This window comes from Canis lupus, chromosome 3, assembly GCF_048164855.1.
Source record: "Canis lupus baileyi chromosome 3, mCanLup2.hap1, whole genome shotgun sequence".
NCBI classification, from domain to species: domain Eukaryota; kingdom Metazoa; phylum Chordata; class Mammalia; order Carnivora; family Canidae; genus Canis; species Canis lupus.
In genome coordinates this window covers 32,552,483-32,567,410 of record NC_132840.1, presented here as the reverse complement: position 1 = coordinate 32,567,410, position 14,928 = coordinate 32,552,483, and the positions used below count along the sequence as shown (strand labels likewise).

The 14,928-nt window shown below is 61.4% G+C and overlaps 2 protein-coding genes across 4 annotated transcripts; both read right to left on the bottom strand.

Annotated features, from left to right (window-relative positions):
• Window positions 1-3,030: 3,030 nt before the first annotated feature.
• On the bottom strand, window positions 3,031-5,932 carry TNFRSF18 (TNF receptor superfamily member 18). The gene is made up of 5 exons (XM_072811580.1): window positions 5,779-5,932; window positions 4,996-5,118; window positions 3,941-4,028; window positions 3,572-3,774; window positions 3,031-3,504 (listed from the first exon to the last, which is right to left on the bottom strand). Exons 1-5 carry the CDS (start codon window positions 5,930-5,932, stop codon window positions 3,380-3,382), a joined length of 693 nt encoding a protein of 230 aa, XP_072667681.1. The 3' UTR covers window positions 3,031-3,379.
• Window positions 5,933-9,878: 3,946 nt separating this feature from the next.
• On the bottom strand, window positions 9,879-12,821 carry TNFRSF4 (TNF receptor superfamily member 4). Of its 3 annotated transcripts, none has more exons than XM_072811560.1 (7): window positions 12,646-12,821; window positions 12,174-12,296; window positions 11,600-11,737; window positions 11,185-11,251; window positions 10,555-10,751; window positions 10,273-10,377; window positions 9,879-10,180 (listed from the first exon to the last, which is right to left on the bottom strand). In XM_072811560.1, the coding sequence occupies exons 1-7, from the start codon at window positions 12,791-12,793 to the stop codon at window positions 10,110-10,112; spliced, it is 849 nt and encodes a 282-aa protein (XP_072667661.1). In that variant the 5' UTR covers window positions 12,794-12,821; the 3' UTR covers window positions 9,879-10,109. The 3 variants fall into 3 exon arrangements, with proteins under 3 accessions (XP_072667661.1, XP_072667669.1, XP_072667673.1); XM_072811568.1 differs by having other exon boundaries at window positions 11,636-11,737; XM_072811572.1 differs by lacking the exon at window positions 10,273-10,377.
• Between the last annotated feature and the right edge of the window lie 2,107 nt (window positions 12,822-14,928).

The following is a 14,928-nucleotide window of genomic DNA, read 5'->3' as shown; positions in this document are numbered from 1 at the left end:
GCCTCTCCCCTTTTCCCCCTCCAAGGCTGAGTCCTAGGGTCCTACCGATAGGTGGGAAACTCAAGCAGTGCCTTCTGCTCTCACCAGGGCACCACTCAGGGACCCCCATCATTGCTGCATCCATCGGGGGGACTGCCCGGCACAGGCCCCACCTTGGCACCCACTGGGGCTTCCTTCAGCCTCTGGTGGACACAGTGCCGGGTCTGCTGAGCACCTTCTAGCAGCCACAGGTCTGATTCAGATAAAGGTCCCAAGGAGCCCCAAGGACTCAGAGGACCTTCCCCTGCACCCCCCGAAGCCCATCTCCTGTGGAATGTGTGTCTGAGAAAGGGGTCTGGAGCAGCACTGCCCCGAATCAGCATCTCTGGAAAGCATCTCAACTCCAGAAGCTTCCTGGAAACATGAGACACGCGGGGGTGGAGGTGACTCTATCTCCACCCCCAGCACAGCCACTTGGTGAAACTGCCACAGGGGCCACAGGGGTAACCCCTCCAGAAGCCTCAGACTTCAGCCCCACTGGAAGAAGACTGCTTGCTCCTGAATGTTCAGGAAACCACGAGGTGCAGGAGGTGGCCATGAGTGATGGCCGCACATCCTGTCAAAGCCCCAGCATGGTCAGGCCTGGCATCATGAACCTAAATTATCAACGTGCCTGGGGGCAGCCAGGCACCACCTGCCTTCGGACAGCTCCCTGCAGCTGTGGCAGGGCTGGGGCTGAGAGGGGCCAGTGTCCAGTTCCATCTCAGATGGGTGTCCAGCCGAGGGTGACCCACACTGGCCGGGTCCAGATCTCAGTAAAGGAAGAGGCAGGGGCCTTTTCCAGCAAGTGGAGGGGTGAGGAGCAGGGGGCGACTGTGGCAGGAAGCACTTCTGAGAACCACGGCGGCCTTCAGGCCCTTATCTGAGGTTTAACTAGACACCGTGGACTCCCAGCCGGAGCGGAGGAGCTGCGGTTTTCCAGAACAGCTAAAGAGCTGTTCCGTAGAGTGGGGGTTTCCAGAGGAAGCAGTCAGGTGCCTAGAGCTGGCGGGGCAGGGTTTCCTGGGGGGGTCTCTGTTGGGGCTCAGTGAGCCAGGAGGTCAGGCGGCCTGTCAGGCTCTGCTGCTGGGCATGCACCTGCCTCCATGCCGGGGAGCTGGGCTGAGTAGGAGGGCACAGGAGCCCCTACAGCCCCTTACGCCAGGTCCACCCCTCGGCCCACCCTGCCCCAGGCATTGCCCCCTCCAACACCCACCCACCCACACTTCCGTCCCCTAGACCTTGGGTCTGGTCAGTCCTCTCCCATCTAAAACCCCTAGTGGTACCTCTGCACAGCCATGCTCTGGGTTCTCCTCCTGACTCTACAGCCCCTGTGCCCCAAGCTGGGATGAGGGATGGGGGCATCTCTGTGAGGTGCTGTGGCGGAGGGACAGAGAGAAGGGGGCCGATCCAGCCCTCCCCAAAACCCTGAGATCCTCAGGGCCAGACCCCTCCTGCCCAGCCCCCCTGAATCTAGCCTCCTCCCCATTCTCCACCTGGGCCTTGGAATCTCCCACCCTGCTCTGTGCCGCCCCCATACTGACGTCAGGGTGCTACCACCCCACATGGGACCCCCCCCCGGGGAGTTTCCATGCTGAGTCAGCCAACAGAGAGGTCCCTCGGGACTTGGGTGTGTGCAGGCCAGAGTGGTTTCTCAGGAAGGTCTGTGAGTGCAGATGACCTGCCTCCTCTCCCCAACCACCACTGGGGACAGCTGAGCCATTGTTGGGGAACCCTTTGCCCTGGGGCAGCCTGAGCCAGCCACTATAGAAGGTCCTAGGCAGCTGTGAGCATCCCATGTGCCCCATCCATGGGAGTGAGACTGTCAAGTGACACAGGTGACAAGAGCAAGCCCAGAGGAGAGCTGGCTTCCCAAAGCAGGGTGGGTAAGGGGTGGGCAGGGCAGGAAACCTGGCCTGGAGACCCAAGAGTGGCCAGGAGTGTGGCCGGCAGGTCCCAGAGAAGTTTGCTGGGGGCTCTCCTAGAATGCACTTCACTGGCTTTGCCAGTGCTGTCTTCCACTGTCCCCTGACATCCAGCCAGGGATGAGCCCGGGATCCAGCAGGCATGGAGAGGATGAGGGCTTCCAGTATGAGTAAAATCATAAAGCAGTTGTTCACACCCCACCCTCCAGGGGTAGAAGCAGGATGTGCCATGCTGAAGTGGGGTGGGGACACAGGTGATGCCCTAGACACGATGCTTCCAGAGCTCTTCACCACCTCCTTGATGCCTGTTGGGACAATGAGTCAGGGGATGTTTCTGGGTAGCTACAGGCAGGAGAGGGGTGTAGGGGTTGTTGGAGCACTGACTTCGGGCAGGTGGCTGGGTGTGCTGGCACCTGCAGGGTGCTGCTGCCGAGACCAGCCTCCAGGGGCCTACCTTCCACACCCAGGACCGCTGTGTCAAGGATTTTTTTATCAAAGTCTCCAGGTGCGGGAAAGAACACTGCTCAGTTCCCACGAGCGGGAGCCTAGAACATGCCCCAAGGGACAAGGGTCTGGGGAGGTGGTGGAGGGAGGTAAGCAGTGAGACTTGGAGAAAGGGTGCAGGCCAAAGGCAGGTTACTGGGAGGTCACCCTCCAGACCACGACGTGCTGGGCGTAGACCTCGTCTGGGACTTGGGGGTGAATGACACAAGGAAAGGCCCCCTGCAGGAGCCAGTAGGCTGTGTGAGCAGCCCAGGACCCAGAGTCCGGAGCAGAAGCAGGCCAGAGACCAGACACAGAATCTAATGGTCCCAGTGTGCTGAGCAGATTGCCAGGGGAGGGGTTTCCAAAGAGCCGTGAAAAGGCACGCAGGACAAGTATCCATCATGGTGCCCTTCCTCCAAGAAGCCTTCCAAGTCCCATGGTCCCTGCTAAGTGCTTGTGTCCAGGACGAGAATGGCCCTGAGAGCTGCCCCCCACCCCCAGCCCCGCCTAGGCTGGAAGCAGATGAGGAGGGGGGAGAGGGGCTTCTAGTCAGGGAGGCCTTGTCTCCCTGTCCCCCGACCCCAGAACACATCCACTTGGGTCGCTACACAAGTGTTTATTAAGCGCTGCCGGCAGCCAGGTCCAGCACTGGGGCACAGCCTCCTGTCCTGGGAGCCGGGGGCCCCAGACAGGGCCAGCAAGGGAGGGAGGCAGTCATGGCTGTGTCTGTATCTCCTGTGGGGTCTGGCACAGCTGCTGTCTCTTCTGCAAGGTCTGGGGGATGGGTCACGGTCACCACCCCCCACCCACTTCCGCCATCGAGGGGAGCAGGGCCAGGCCCAGAGCTGGGGCCCCATGGCAGGGTAGGAGCCCTGGCTCCCAAGGGTCCACCCAGGGTGCTTCCTGGGTGGGCCAGCTCCGAGTCTGCAGCAGCAGAGGACAGCCAGGCCTCACACCCACAGGTCCCTTAGCTGGCCTTTGTCTGGCGACAGCTGCTCCCCCCGCTCTTCCTCAGGGAACTGGCAGCTGCAGGTGTCCTCTGCTGGCGGCCGTGTCTCCAGGAGCAGCTGGGTCTCTGCAAAGCAGCTTCAGTCAGCAGGCAGCCCAAGGACCCACCCCTCCCACCCCTGGGGACCACTGACCTGGCGGCCACCTACGATGCCCCCTCAGCTGCCAGATGTGCAGGACAAGCTGGGTCCCACTCAGGACCAGGATGCAGGTGGCCACGGTGAGGAGCACGATGGTCAGTGGATCACGCGGCTCGGTGGGTGGCAGCCCTGGGCTGCAGACAGCATTGTGTGTCTTGTTCCCGGGGAACGTGGTAGGATATCCAAACTGGGAGCAGCTGGGACACACGGACACAGAGCCCTCCATCAGCCCATGGCCACCGGAGCAACCCCTCCGCACGCTGCTGTCCTCTGACTTGTGCGAGGGTCACCGTGCCAGGAAGGATCGGAGAGGCCCCTCCCTCAGGAACTGCCCGGCCACCCGAAGGTCCTGCCAGGACTCACTCTGACCAGGGTTTGCAGCGACCCTCTTGGCCTCCAGAGAAGGTCCCTGCGGCACAGTCGACACACTCAAAGCCAAAATTGAAATTCCCTAGAGACAGACAGACAGCCAAGGTTTGTTGGGGCGGATGAGATGGGATCCATCTGGGGCCTGAGTCTACAGCGGAATGACTCCAACACACCTCATCCTCTAGACTGAGGTCTCTGATGCCTGCAAGACCCAGACCTGTTATAAATCATGTATGCCCCATTCCAGGCAGGCATCTGAGGGGGAAGCAGACTTGGGGAGACCCCAGGGCTGTGACCCTGAGCTGAGTGGAGGTCCCTGGGGGATCTGGGGATGGAGAGCTGTGTGGCACATGGCCAGAGGGAGGTGCAGGGGCCTGTCCCCTGGAAGGCTGGAGGGTGAGGGAGCCCAGAGGGGGTGGGGGTGGAAACCAGGCAAAGACCCAGGCCAGGCCTCATGCTTGGTCCAGTAGCCCGGAGGGCAAGAGGTCAGTGAGGATCCCAGATAGACCAGGTGAGGCTTGTGCCCCAGCTGCCCCTAGATCCTGCCCTATCCAACATCACAACGCTGCTCAAGTGACACTATGCTCTTCCCATCAGCCAAGTAAGCCCCAAGAGGATTTGAGCTGCTCCTTCTAGGATACACTTGACCACCAGACAGGGCAACAGGGGGCAGGCCTAGTTTTGTCAGATCATCATGCAGATGCTTAAGGTACGTGGAGGACTGGGGGCCTGGTCAGAGCCAGGGCCTAAGGGCTAGACAGCCCTGGACACTCCACTACTTCACACAACCAGCCCTGAAGAATACCCTAACTCTGGAGAGAGAAAGCCAGGCTAGGACAGGGAAGGACTTCCCAGAGCTGCATGGGTGCTGGGACTCATATTTAGGCTGAAGCAATAAACAGCAGAGATGCCAGTGCCTGCCTGCCCAGAGGACATGAATGTACCTTCCACCCCCACATGGCACTGGCTACACACCCACTCCCATGAGCTCTGGCTCGGCCCTGGTCTAACCCACTGTCCTGCTCAGGCCACAGCTGCCAGTGACTTACCATGAGGCCGTACCTCCTGGCCAGGGGGGCAAGTGTGGTGCTTGCAGGTCTTGCACTGGGGGTCTCCACAGTGGAACCCTGGCTGGACACACGTGCAGTCCAGCTCAGGACAAACCTTCTCAGCTGAGCAAGAGAAAATCCAGCCCTCTCAGCAGCTGGGCCAAGCCCCTCCCTCCTCAGGGCTCTCCCAGGGGCCCTTCAGGGGGAATGGGATGATAAAGGGAAGGGCAGTCTCCCCACCCTCAGACCCCCATTTGGTCCAGCTGTCTGCCTCCTCGGCATCCAGCTCCTCCACCCATGTGGCCTGGCTGTGTCCCTCAACCCCTGAAGCTGCTCCCACCTAGGGGGAGTGACCAGAACACATCTCTGCTGGACAAGGGGTCCCCTGAGGGACCTGCTCCCTCTCCTTCCTGCACGGCCCCCAGCTGCCATGACCCTCAGGGCAGGCTGCCTGCCTCTGCAAGCCTCACTGAGACTTGGGACCCTCAGACCCTCCCTTCTCGATTCCCAGGCTCTGGCAGGCTGACACTCTGGGGTGTCTTCCTTGCAATATTTGTCCCCAAACTTGCTGTCTCCCACAGAGCTAGGGCCGGGGCAGGGAGTGTGCTGCCACCCTGACCTGGGCAGACAGTGGTGGCCTTTACCCTCAGCTGGAGCTGGGACAGCCTTCCTGCGCGGAGGACCCAACACTCGCCTTGGTGAGGGCTCTCACACCCCAGCCCCTCCTCAGAGGTCCTCCCTGCGCCCGCCCCCTTACCCCTTCCCCGGTTCCCCGGCCCTTACCCGCCTCACCCGGTGCGCACGGGCGACAGCAGCGCGCATCTGTCCCTGTTCCGCGCAGGAGGCGGCCTGGGCCGCAGCTCGGAGCCCCGGGGCGGCCCAGGCCCAGCGCGCAGAGCAGCACGACGCCGCACAGCCCCGCGCGCCGCGCCCCCATGGCCCCCGCGGCCCAGCGAGCTGGGAGATTTGAGGGGCCGGCCCACCACGCCCCCATCCGGCGCGCCCCGCCCCGCCCCGCCCCGCCACGAGGGCCTCTCCCCGGGCCGAGTGGAAGAAAGGGAACCCGCCGGCTGCACCTAGCGGCTCGCAGGGGGGTAGGACACTGCTCTGCGTGACCAGAGGGGCGGCAACAGGTCCTTACCGCTTTGTCTGAGCAGCAGGACTCCTTGTTACACACCAGGCACCCCAGGACCCCGGGCGTGGGAGCCGGCATGGGGCAGGAGCACCAGGGAAATCTGCAGCTGCCGCACAATTTTAGTGTGAACCCAAAACTGCTCTAAATTATTTTAAAAATTGAAAAAATTTAAGTCAACTGAGCCTGGCTGTATCTCAGGGAGGTGGGGTCTCTTGGCAGGCTGCAGAGCACCATCACGGAGGGAGGGAGGCCTCCAGGAGACTCATGTGCAGCGAGCAAGCAGAAAGAGGGTGACCTTTGGGGTTCCTAAGTGTCCTTGCACTTTGGTCCAGGAATTCCTACCTAGAATTTTTTTTAATTTTTTCTTTCTTTTTTTTTTTTTTTTTTTTTTTTTTTTTAATTTATGATAGTCACAGAGAGAGAGAGAGGCAGAGACACAGGCAGAGGGAGAAGCAGGCTCCATGCACCGGGAGCCCGACGTGGGATTCGATCCTAGGTCTCCAGGATCGTGCCCCGGGCCAAAGGCAGGCGCCAAACCGCTGCGCCACCCAGGGATCCCTCCTACCTAGAATTTAAATATGCCCCTGAATGTGTATGTGGGAGGGGGGACACAGAGCAGCCTGCCTCCCCAGCCTGCCCCCCCACCCCCAGCTAGGTCTGGGGCAACACTTCAAGGGGGAGGATCAGAAACCTGTTCTAGTCAAACCTGTGGATCTGTCCGGTCTAAAGGGATAGACACCAGCAGAAACTGTGGGAGCTAGATGCTAAGCGTCAGCATGCTGAGGTGGGAAGTGCTCACAGGGGAGCTAGTGCAGGGACTGCTCCCTCACTGTGCCTGGCTGGGTCCCCTAGCTTCCTCAGGAGGGCCTCACAGGCTTTTAAAGATCTCCACCTCCCTAGTCAGCTAGCCCCCATCAACAGGCATCATGGCCCTACCTGGTGAGGCTCAGCACAGAGCCCCACACCCAGAGGCCTCCCCACTTTCCAGGGATTGAGACAAGCCCCTCACTTGGCCATCAAGGTCTAACTGGGCTCCAGGTGCACATGAAGCCCCAGCACACACACCTCTGTAGCTGTGCAGATTCACTGCTCACAGCTTAGAGCCCCAGGGGGGCCCCATCACATCTCCCAACCCAGAGACCTCCTCAGATCTTAGGAGAGGTCTGGGCATTGATGGAACCTCTAGTCACTGGAAGCTCTGGGCCAGAGGTGGCTTGCTTAGGCCCCTGCTCTCACCACTGGGCCAGGTCCCACTCAGACCTCTCCAAACAGATCTGCTCCTCCTGGAGGGTGGGGAGGGCCAGCCCCCAACCGAGCTCTCCAACCAGAGAATTCAGCCTCCAGTTCACTATGAGCTTTGGCTTCCTCATGTGACACGGAGGGCCTCTGGATCCCTGCCTTCTCCGGGAAGCCTCCCTGGAGCCAGGGTCTTAGGAGCGTGACTGTGGTGACGCCCCGGGGCTGCAGGTGTGCTCATGCCCTCTGAGACCTGTGTCTGTACCTGGTCTCATGGGCAGCTGTCCCTTCTCCGAGGGGAATGACAGGACTTAATTCTCCAAGTCCCAGGATGCACAACTCCTCTGCAGGGGGCAAACCGGGTCCTACAGGGGAAGGAGGGGGCTCTTGGGTGGGTTCAGTAGAGCCCTGAGATCTCCCTTCAGCTCCCAGACACGGACCTGTGTCCAAGCGCTGGGACAAGAGGGACAGCTGGTAAAGGCGCTCCAAGCACAGAACCAATAGTTCTGGACCTTCGTCTACTGCTCAGTTCAAAGACCAAGGGGACAGGTCTGTGGCAGTGCAGGGTCACCCCAACTCTGGTAAGCGGGCAGTATACCGTGGCCCAGGAAAATGGGATCAATACCCAACAAATGATGCTTGTCAGACTGTGCATGTGCCAGCTGGCTCTTCTGGAAGCAGGGATAGAGAAACTTCTGGAAGTAGTTTGTTGTGGTGGAAGGGTGAAGGTGGGCTGGGCAGGAGCAGCTCTGTGCAGAAAATGTTCCCTGGGGAGCCTGGGGGTGAGCAGGAGAGGAAGGTTCTTCAGTGGCTGCCACCTACAGCCACACAGGAATCAAAGGGCCCAGGTTACGTGCCCATAGAGATGGTGGCTGACAAGCAGGGCCCCTCAAAAGGCAGGAGTGACGTCTGCGAAATGTCAGTGCCTGCGTGTGCTTTCTGGTCCCAGCCTCTCCGGAAGCCGCCCCCCCAGCCCTAGCCACAGGCTGCGTGGACAAGTGGAGCTTGCAGAACTGGGCAGCGCAGGAGAGATGATCTCTATCTGTGTTTTCCAGCCCTCTGTGAGCGGCTCACCGCATGTTTGCATCATCACTTGTCCCAGCTTACAGGAGTCACTTCTGTTTTGTTAGCAGAAGGTCCTTCAGTAACCAGAGGGGGTGGGATCTGACTGTGGGGGCACGGAGGGGGCTTCTGGAGCTTGTGTGAAATCACAGCTCAACACCCAGGCCTGGGGTCAGGTGGGGACGGGGATCAGGTGGGGGCTGGGGGTCAGGCAGGGCTGAGGTGGAGAGGGTCTGTGGGTTTTCTTTTTTTTTTTCTTTTTTTTTTTTTTCTGTGGGTTTTCAGCAGCCGGGCAGGGGGTAAGGGGTTGGACAGTGTGCTGAGGGTTGGTGAAGAAGCACAGAGAAGGCAACACTGTCCATGTTTCCACCCTATGGCAGGGATGGCTCAGCCAGGCAGGGGTGGGTATGGGCAAGAAACCCCGGGCCCCAGGACCTGACCTCTCCCCTGCCCCCACCCTGACTCCTCCACAGGTCCCATTGCACTTCCCCACGCCCAGGTGCTGTCCTGGGCACCACTGCCCCCACATCAAGGGTGCGGGTTTGCTGCCTGTGTTGAGGGCACGGCTTCCACTCTTCTGTTCACCGCCGAGTCCCACACCAGAGTACTGTGGGAAGCCAGTGTCAGTGGGATATGGAACAGCTCTGTCCTCTCTCCGCATGTTCAGGCGGGGACCAGAGGGGTCAGAGGTTTGAAGACAAGTTGGACAGGCCTCTGGGGCGACCTTGAGGAGACAGATGGCCCCAGAGACAAGGAGGGCTGGTGGCCAGGGCTGAGGCTCTGCCAGAGTCAAGGCCAGCATTTAGCGCTGGCCGCAGCCCCTCTGCCTTAAAGGACATCTACAATCTGGTCTGGTACCCATTAGGAGGGGCGCCATGGTTGTGGAAGACAAGCCACGGGCAGCGGGATTTTCCTGCTTGATGTCTCACAGAAAGCTGCTGTGCTCCAAACAGGCTCAGTTTCCCAAAGTGGTGATGCCCAACTTTTGCCACTTACTATCTGCAACACACTCACAGGTCTGGCAGGCCTTGAGGTTTGAAAGGCCTCAAGAAACAAGGAATGGCTCTTGAGCTCTGTGCTCTGGGGGAACACAGAGACCTGAAGGGTTGCCCTCAAATGTCCCCTTTGGGGCTGGGGTCTCAGGTCTCTCCTACCTGCTCCCACTAGAACCAGATCAGTGGGCTTCCTAGTGCCCTGGGCCTTCTCACCCAAGTGCAGGGTATCCGAGCAGCAGTTCTTAGATCCACCCAATAAGCGGCTGGGTGGTCTAGCCACCCCCAGGACACTGCAGGTGCCAGGACATGCCCAGAGAAAGGGTAAGCCCCTACCCCACACCCCTGCCTCAGTGGGAGATCCGTCTTCTGCCAGAGTGGGCACAGCCCAGCTCTCCCACCATGGGCGTGCAGCCGCCTCCCCACCCGCGCCCAGTCAGAGACCCACATTTGCCCATGTCATTTATTGGGGGGGGGGGCACCACCCTGGGCGGGGAGTATGCACAGCATACGTAGCAGAGCCCTGGATGCCAGCCCAGGAGCACCTAAAACGGCGCAGGTTGGGGTGGCGGGGTGACAGGGCACCCAGGTGACAGGATGTGCTGGCCAGTGCCTGGGGGCACCCACAATGCCCCTCAACATCCAGCAGACCCTCTGGGCCCCCAGCCTGGGGTGGGAGCACTGGCTGCTCAGATCTTGGCCAGGGTGGAGTTGGCGTCAGCATGCTCCTCTTGGATGGGGGTCCGGAAGCTATTTCCACCTGGGGAAGAGGAAAGAGCAGGAGGTGGCAGGTGGGTTAATGTCTCAGCCTTTTGGGAGGCAGTCTGGGCGGGGGTCACGGTGTATACTCACCGGGGGGCAGCCGCCAGGCTCTGTGGTGCAGGAGCAAGGCCAGTGCGGCTGCCACGGGGGCCAGCAAGCCTAGGCCCAAGCCCAGGACAGCAGCCAGCTGGGGGCCTGTGGGGAGGCGGGGCCTGCTGGATGGGGCCCCTGGAGGAGGGTGTCCACCCCAGGGTGGCCTCTTGAGGGGGGCAAGGGGGCAGAGGCCATTCCCAACACTTCCCTCCCTTCCTCACCCCCTTCCCTCTTGAGTCAGCAGAGGTTGCTGCTGGGGTGAAGCCACCCCCCTCTTACCCCTGGGGGGCTCCGTAGGGGGTGTGAAGGGCCCCTGCGAGGTCCTGGGCCAGGCCATAGTGGGCTGAGGGGTAGGGGGCCGGGTCAGGGGGCTCTGGGTCTCCCATGGCAGTGTGGCGGGGAGGCTCCTGTCCTCACAGACAGCGTCTGAGCTCTTGCTGGCCGGCTGCATTGTACGCCTTCCCATCAAGGTACAGCTGAGGAAGGCAGGGGTGTGGGTCAAGCTAGAGCCCACCCCCCACCCCACCAACTCCTCCCAGATTGACCAGATAGGCCCAGAACTAGGACAGGACCTGAACAGGTGGGGAGTAATGGGAGACCCACACGGGATCAGCTGAGGCAGCATCAGACTCCCACCCAGGGAACCACACCCTCAGTCCCCCTTTCCATGGATTCCCCACCCCGTCCCCTCCTACCCACCCACCACTGACTCTTCTCTTCCTGCCTCTGCCCATGGAGGCCCTAGGTCTGGATGAGTGGGAGTTTCACAGCCTCCTCACTCCAACCCAGCTGCCAGGCTGGTGGGTGGGGGCTGGCAGGGCTAAGCAGGGAGACAGCAGGGTGGGGCCAGGGGTCATGAGGGGACAGGCACCAGTAGCACCCCCACCAGCCAGCCCGCAGGTCACTCACTTGGTCCAGGGCTTGCAGGCCTGGTCATCCCCTGGGGAGAAGTGTCCGGGTGGGCATGGGGCACAGTCTGCAACAAGGCAGCAGGACCATCTCAGCCCGTCCATGGCCACGTCGGGGACCCAGACACCATGGCTGCTGGGACTGGTACGTGAGGCTAGGCGCTCACCCTCCAGGGCTGCCAGACCCTCCTCCCTGCCCACAGTCCACCCACTGGCCCTGACCCAGGTGCCTCCCCCCACCCCATTCTTGGCATAACCTATTTGCTAGGGAAGGACCTTGGTCTGACAGGGCAGTGGGGGTGGCATGCAGTGGAAGTGATAGCATGTAATGTGGGAGACAGGCCTCCTTAATGGCTTCGGGTCCCCGAAGCCCCCTGGCCCCTCCAGGTCCCCCCTGCAGGCCCACAGAGCCTAACCTCTCATGCACATGCTGCCCACCCCGTGGGGCTCACCGACTCCACGCTTGTAGCCGTCCCGGGGCTCTGTGCCTGGCTTACAGCTGCAGATGGTGTCCTGCGTGGGTGTGCATCTCCTCTTGGGTTCACTCCCACTTCCTGGGAGGTGTCAGGAGCAGTTGGTGGGGCGCCCAGGGCGGTAGGTGGGCCCCCAGACCAGTGGCCCCATCCCCAGTCTCTGGATGCCACACTCTTTCTGGCCACAGGCTCCTGGGATGCCTCCCCATCCTCATGGCTGTTCCAGCCGCCCTTCCTGCCTCCTCTGAGGCCCGTGGCAGGACCCTGGGTGGAGGGGTGTGGGGGAGGGCCACCTGGCAGGCATGTGCTCCTCCCTGACCCCAAGTGGTGTCAGCCCCCCTGGTGGGAGGGGGTACTCCTAGCGGGCCTCTGTGGTGCAGCTGGCCCTGCTGTGGTTTGGGGCTTGTTTCTATGGTTGGGGGGCCCCATGTAAGTGCTGGGTGGAGCGACAGGGCCCCCAGCCACCCCCCCAAGGGCAGAGGGCCAGGGATCCGGGCTGGGGCTGGGTGGCACTCACTCTGATTGCACTGAGTGCAGGGCTTGCAGGGTTCGTAATTTGTAGCCTCATTGTAGAAGCCAGATGGACACTGATGACATTTGGTGTCATGGCTCCTACTGCAGCGGCTCTCCATTCCATAACCTGCAGCGGGACGTGGCTCAGACTCAGCCTGGCCCTGGCCCTGGCCCTGGCCCCGGTCCTGGCAGCCTCCTCCCCAGCCTCCGGCTGGCCCACTGTCCCAAGCCCCATGGCAGGTCACCCGGTCCATCAGCCCAAGTCCACTAGCGCATGACACTTGTGTCCCAGGACGCCATCAGCAAGTCCCCCACTCCCCATCCTCCATTCCTGTGTCTCCACCCACCCCCATGTCGAGTGTCCCTGCCCTCTGTCCCCGTGTCTCTACCCCTATGACCCCCAACCCCATGTTTCAGGTCCCCATGCCATCCTCCCCATGGGCACCGCTCCCCAATTCTGTGGCCAGGCCACTCACCTGGTGGGCAGTCATTGCAGCACTTGCCGTCTTTGGGGTAGGTGTTCCCGAAACAGTTGTGCTCAGCTACGGCACCCAGCACAAGCCCCAGGAGCAGGAGGGCTGAGTGAGGACCGCTGAGCCGCAGGGACTCCACGAACATCCTCATCTCTGCCAGCAGTACAGGAGTCTGGGGTTTTTCCTTGGAGGATGTGGCTATAAGGGCTGCGGAGGAGGGGTGGGGAGGGTGGGAGGAGGAGGGGACCAGAAGGAAGGAGACCCAGGAAGGGCTGGCGACCCCTGGCCTGGGCTGGTGGCAGGAAGGCAGCTTGTCTGGGCAGCCCCCACCAAGGCTAGGGGCTCCCGTCCCGCCCTGGGCCCCAGGGCCTTCATCCCCCCCGACGACACCCACTGAGCTCAGGCTCCGCCAGCAGGCACAGCATACCAGCCAGCACACAGAACCAGGCCCAAGTGAGGACTCGCAGCCCCCAGCCCCTGCCAGGGCCAGCATCTCTAGTCTGCACCCACCACCACACTGGACCCCTCTGCCCAGCACAACCGAGCCACTAAGGGCCCCTGCACAACCCCGCTTCTTCTGGGCCCTCATTCTCCATGTACAGGGCAGGGCAAACCCCTCGGGAGGAGCAGGTGGCTGCTCCTGCCATCCCCTCCCCACACATAAAAGGCTGCACAGAGCACACGGGTAAACCAAGGCAGCACACTGGGTTAGGAGACAGGCCCCTCACCATGTGGACCCTCTACTGGGCATCAGCTCACTGGTCCCAGACTCCAGAGCACGGTCGCCGGCCCAAGCGTCTGAAACTAGCTCAGACCGAGGCAGTGGTCAAGGACTGGGATGGCAGGAGGCCCACATGGTGAGGCCCTGCGTGTGGGAGCTTGTGCAGGGGTGTAGTGGTGCATGTGCGCTGCTGAGGTGCCTGAGCACAGCAGGTGTTAGGAACTGAATTGTGTCCTCAGAGTCACATGTTGAAGGCCTGACCCCCCAGTGTGGCTGTTTGGAGATGGTGCCTCTAGAGTGGGGGTGATGTTCAGATGGGGTCAGCAGGGTGGGCCCTGATCCCATAGGGCTCATCCTTCTGGGAGACCTCAGGAGAGCCCACAGAGGAGGCACATGAGGACAAGGAGGCAGCGTCTCCACCAAGCAGAGGCCCCAGGAGAAGGCAGTCCTGCCCACACTTGATCTCAGATTCCAGCCCCCAGGACTGAGAGACAGTCATCCATGGTACTCATCAGGATGGCCCAACAGACAGCACCTGCCCTGCATCCTGGGGACAAAATATGCCTGGGAGCAAGCATGAACCTGTATCTGTAAGGGTAGGGGGGTCCATCTGCACTCCCCTAGCTCCCTGGCCAGGCGGGGCCAGCAGGATGACTGTGTCCCCTCTGGTGGCCAAGCCTGCCCCACTCTAAACCCACCCTGGGCTGAGGGTGTCTCTACAGCACCCACAGGGCAGCAAAGACTGGGACGACCCACTGGATGGTCCCACGGAGCCCTTGGCATCCTCGGACACGGACCTGGCAGTTCCAGGGCAGGTGGGGAGGCCATGCGCAGGACCACTGTGGTGTGTAAAAGGGGAAGAACACATACACACACACACACACACACACATGTGCACACACAGGCACATACATGTGCACGCGTCCTCTCTTACACGCACTCTCTCCGATATCACTGGGTGCTCTGGGGGCAGGGGAGGCTACACAGTGTCACTTTTGTTACCTTCCAAATCATAATCTTGAGATGAAATTAAGCATTCAACAGTTAATTTAAAAAGTGTGAGGCAGAGGGCCTCCTCGGGGAGGGCAGCCTCCCGTGGGCAGAGGTAGAGGCTGGAAATCCCCTTCCCCGAGGACAGGTGAGAAAGCTCCGTCCCAGCCCACCTGGGGAATTCCTCCCGGGCTGTGCTGGCAAGGCCGCCACACAGGCCATGGCCCAACAGCCACCTGCCCACTGGAGAGCGGCTCCTTGGAGCCAGGGGAGGCTGAGATATCCCAGGCACCCCAACTAGGGGGCAGAGAGAGAGGCAGGCTCCACCAGCGGCCAAAGGGCCACACAGGGAGGGGGTCGAGGGTCCAGGGTCAGGCAGCCTGGTGCGTGGGCATGTGCACCCCCCTCCACAGATGCTGAGAAACATCTATTTTTTTAAACTGACAAACGTGGCCTCTGAGGTTGAGCTAACTTGGGAGTCGGGCAGGCTGTGCTCTGCTCTAGGGTGCCTCTCCTCCTCTGGGGCCACCTGCTGGGTGGTCCCCACTGCCTGAGGCCCTGCACACTGGGCCCAC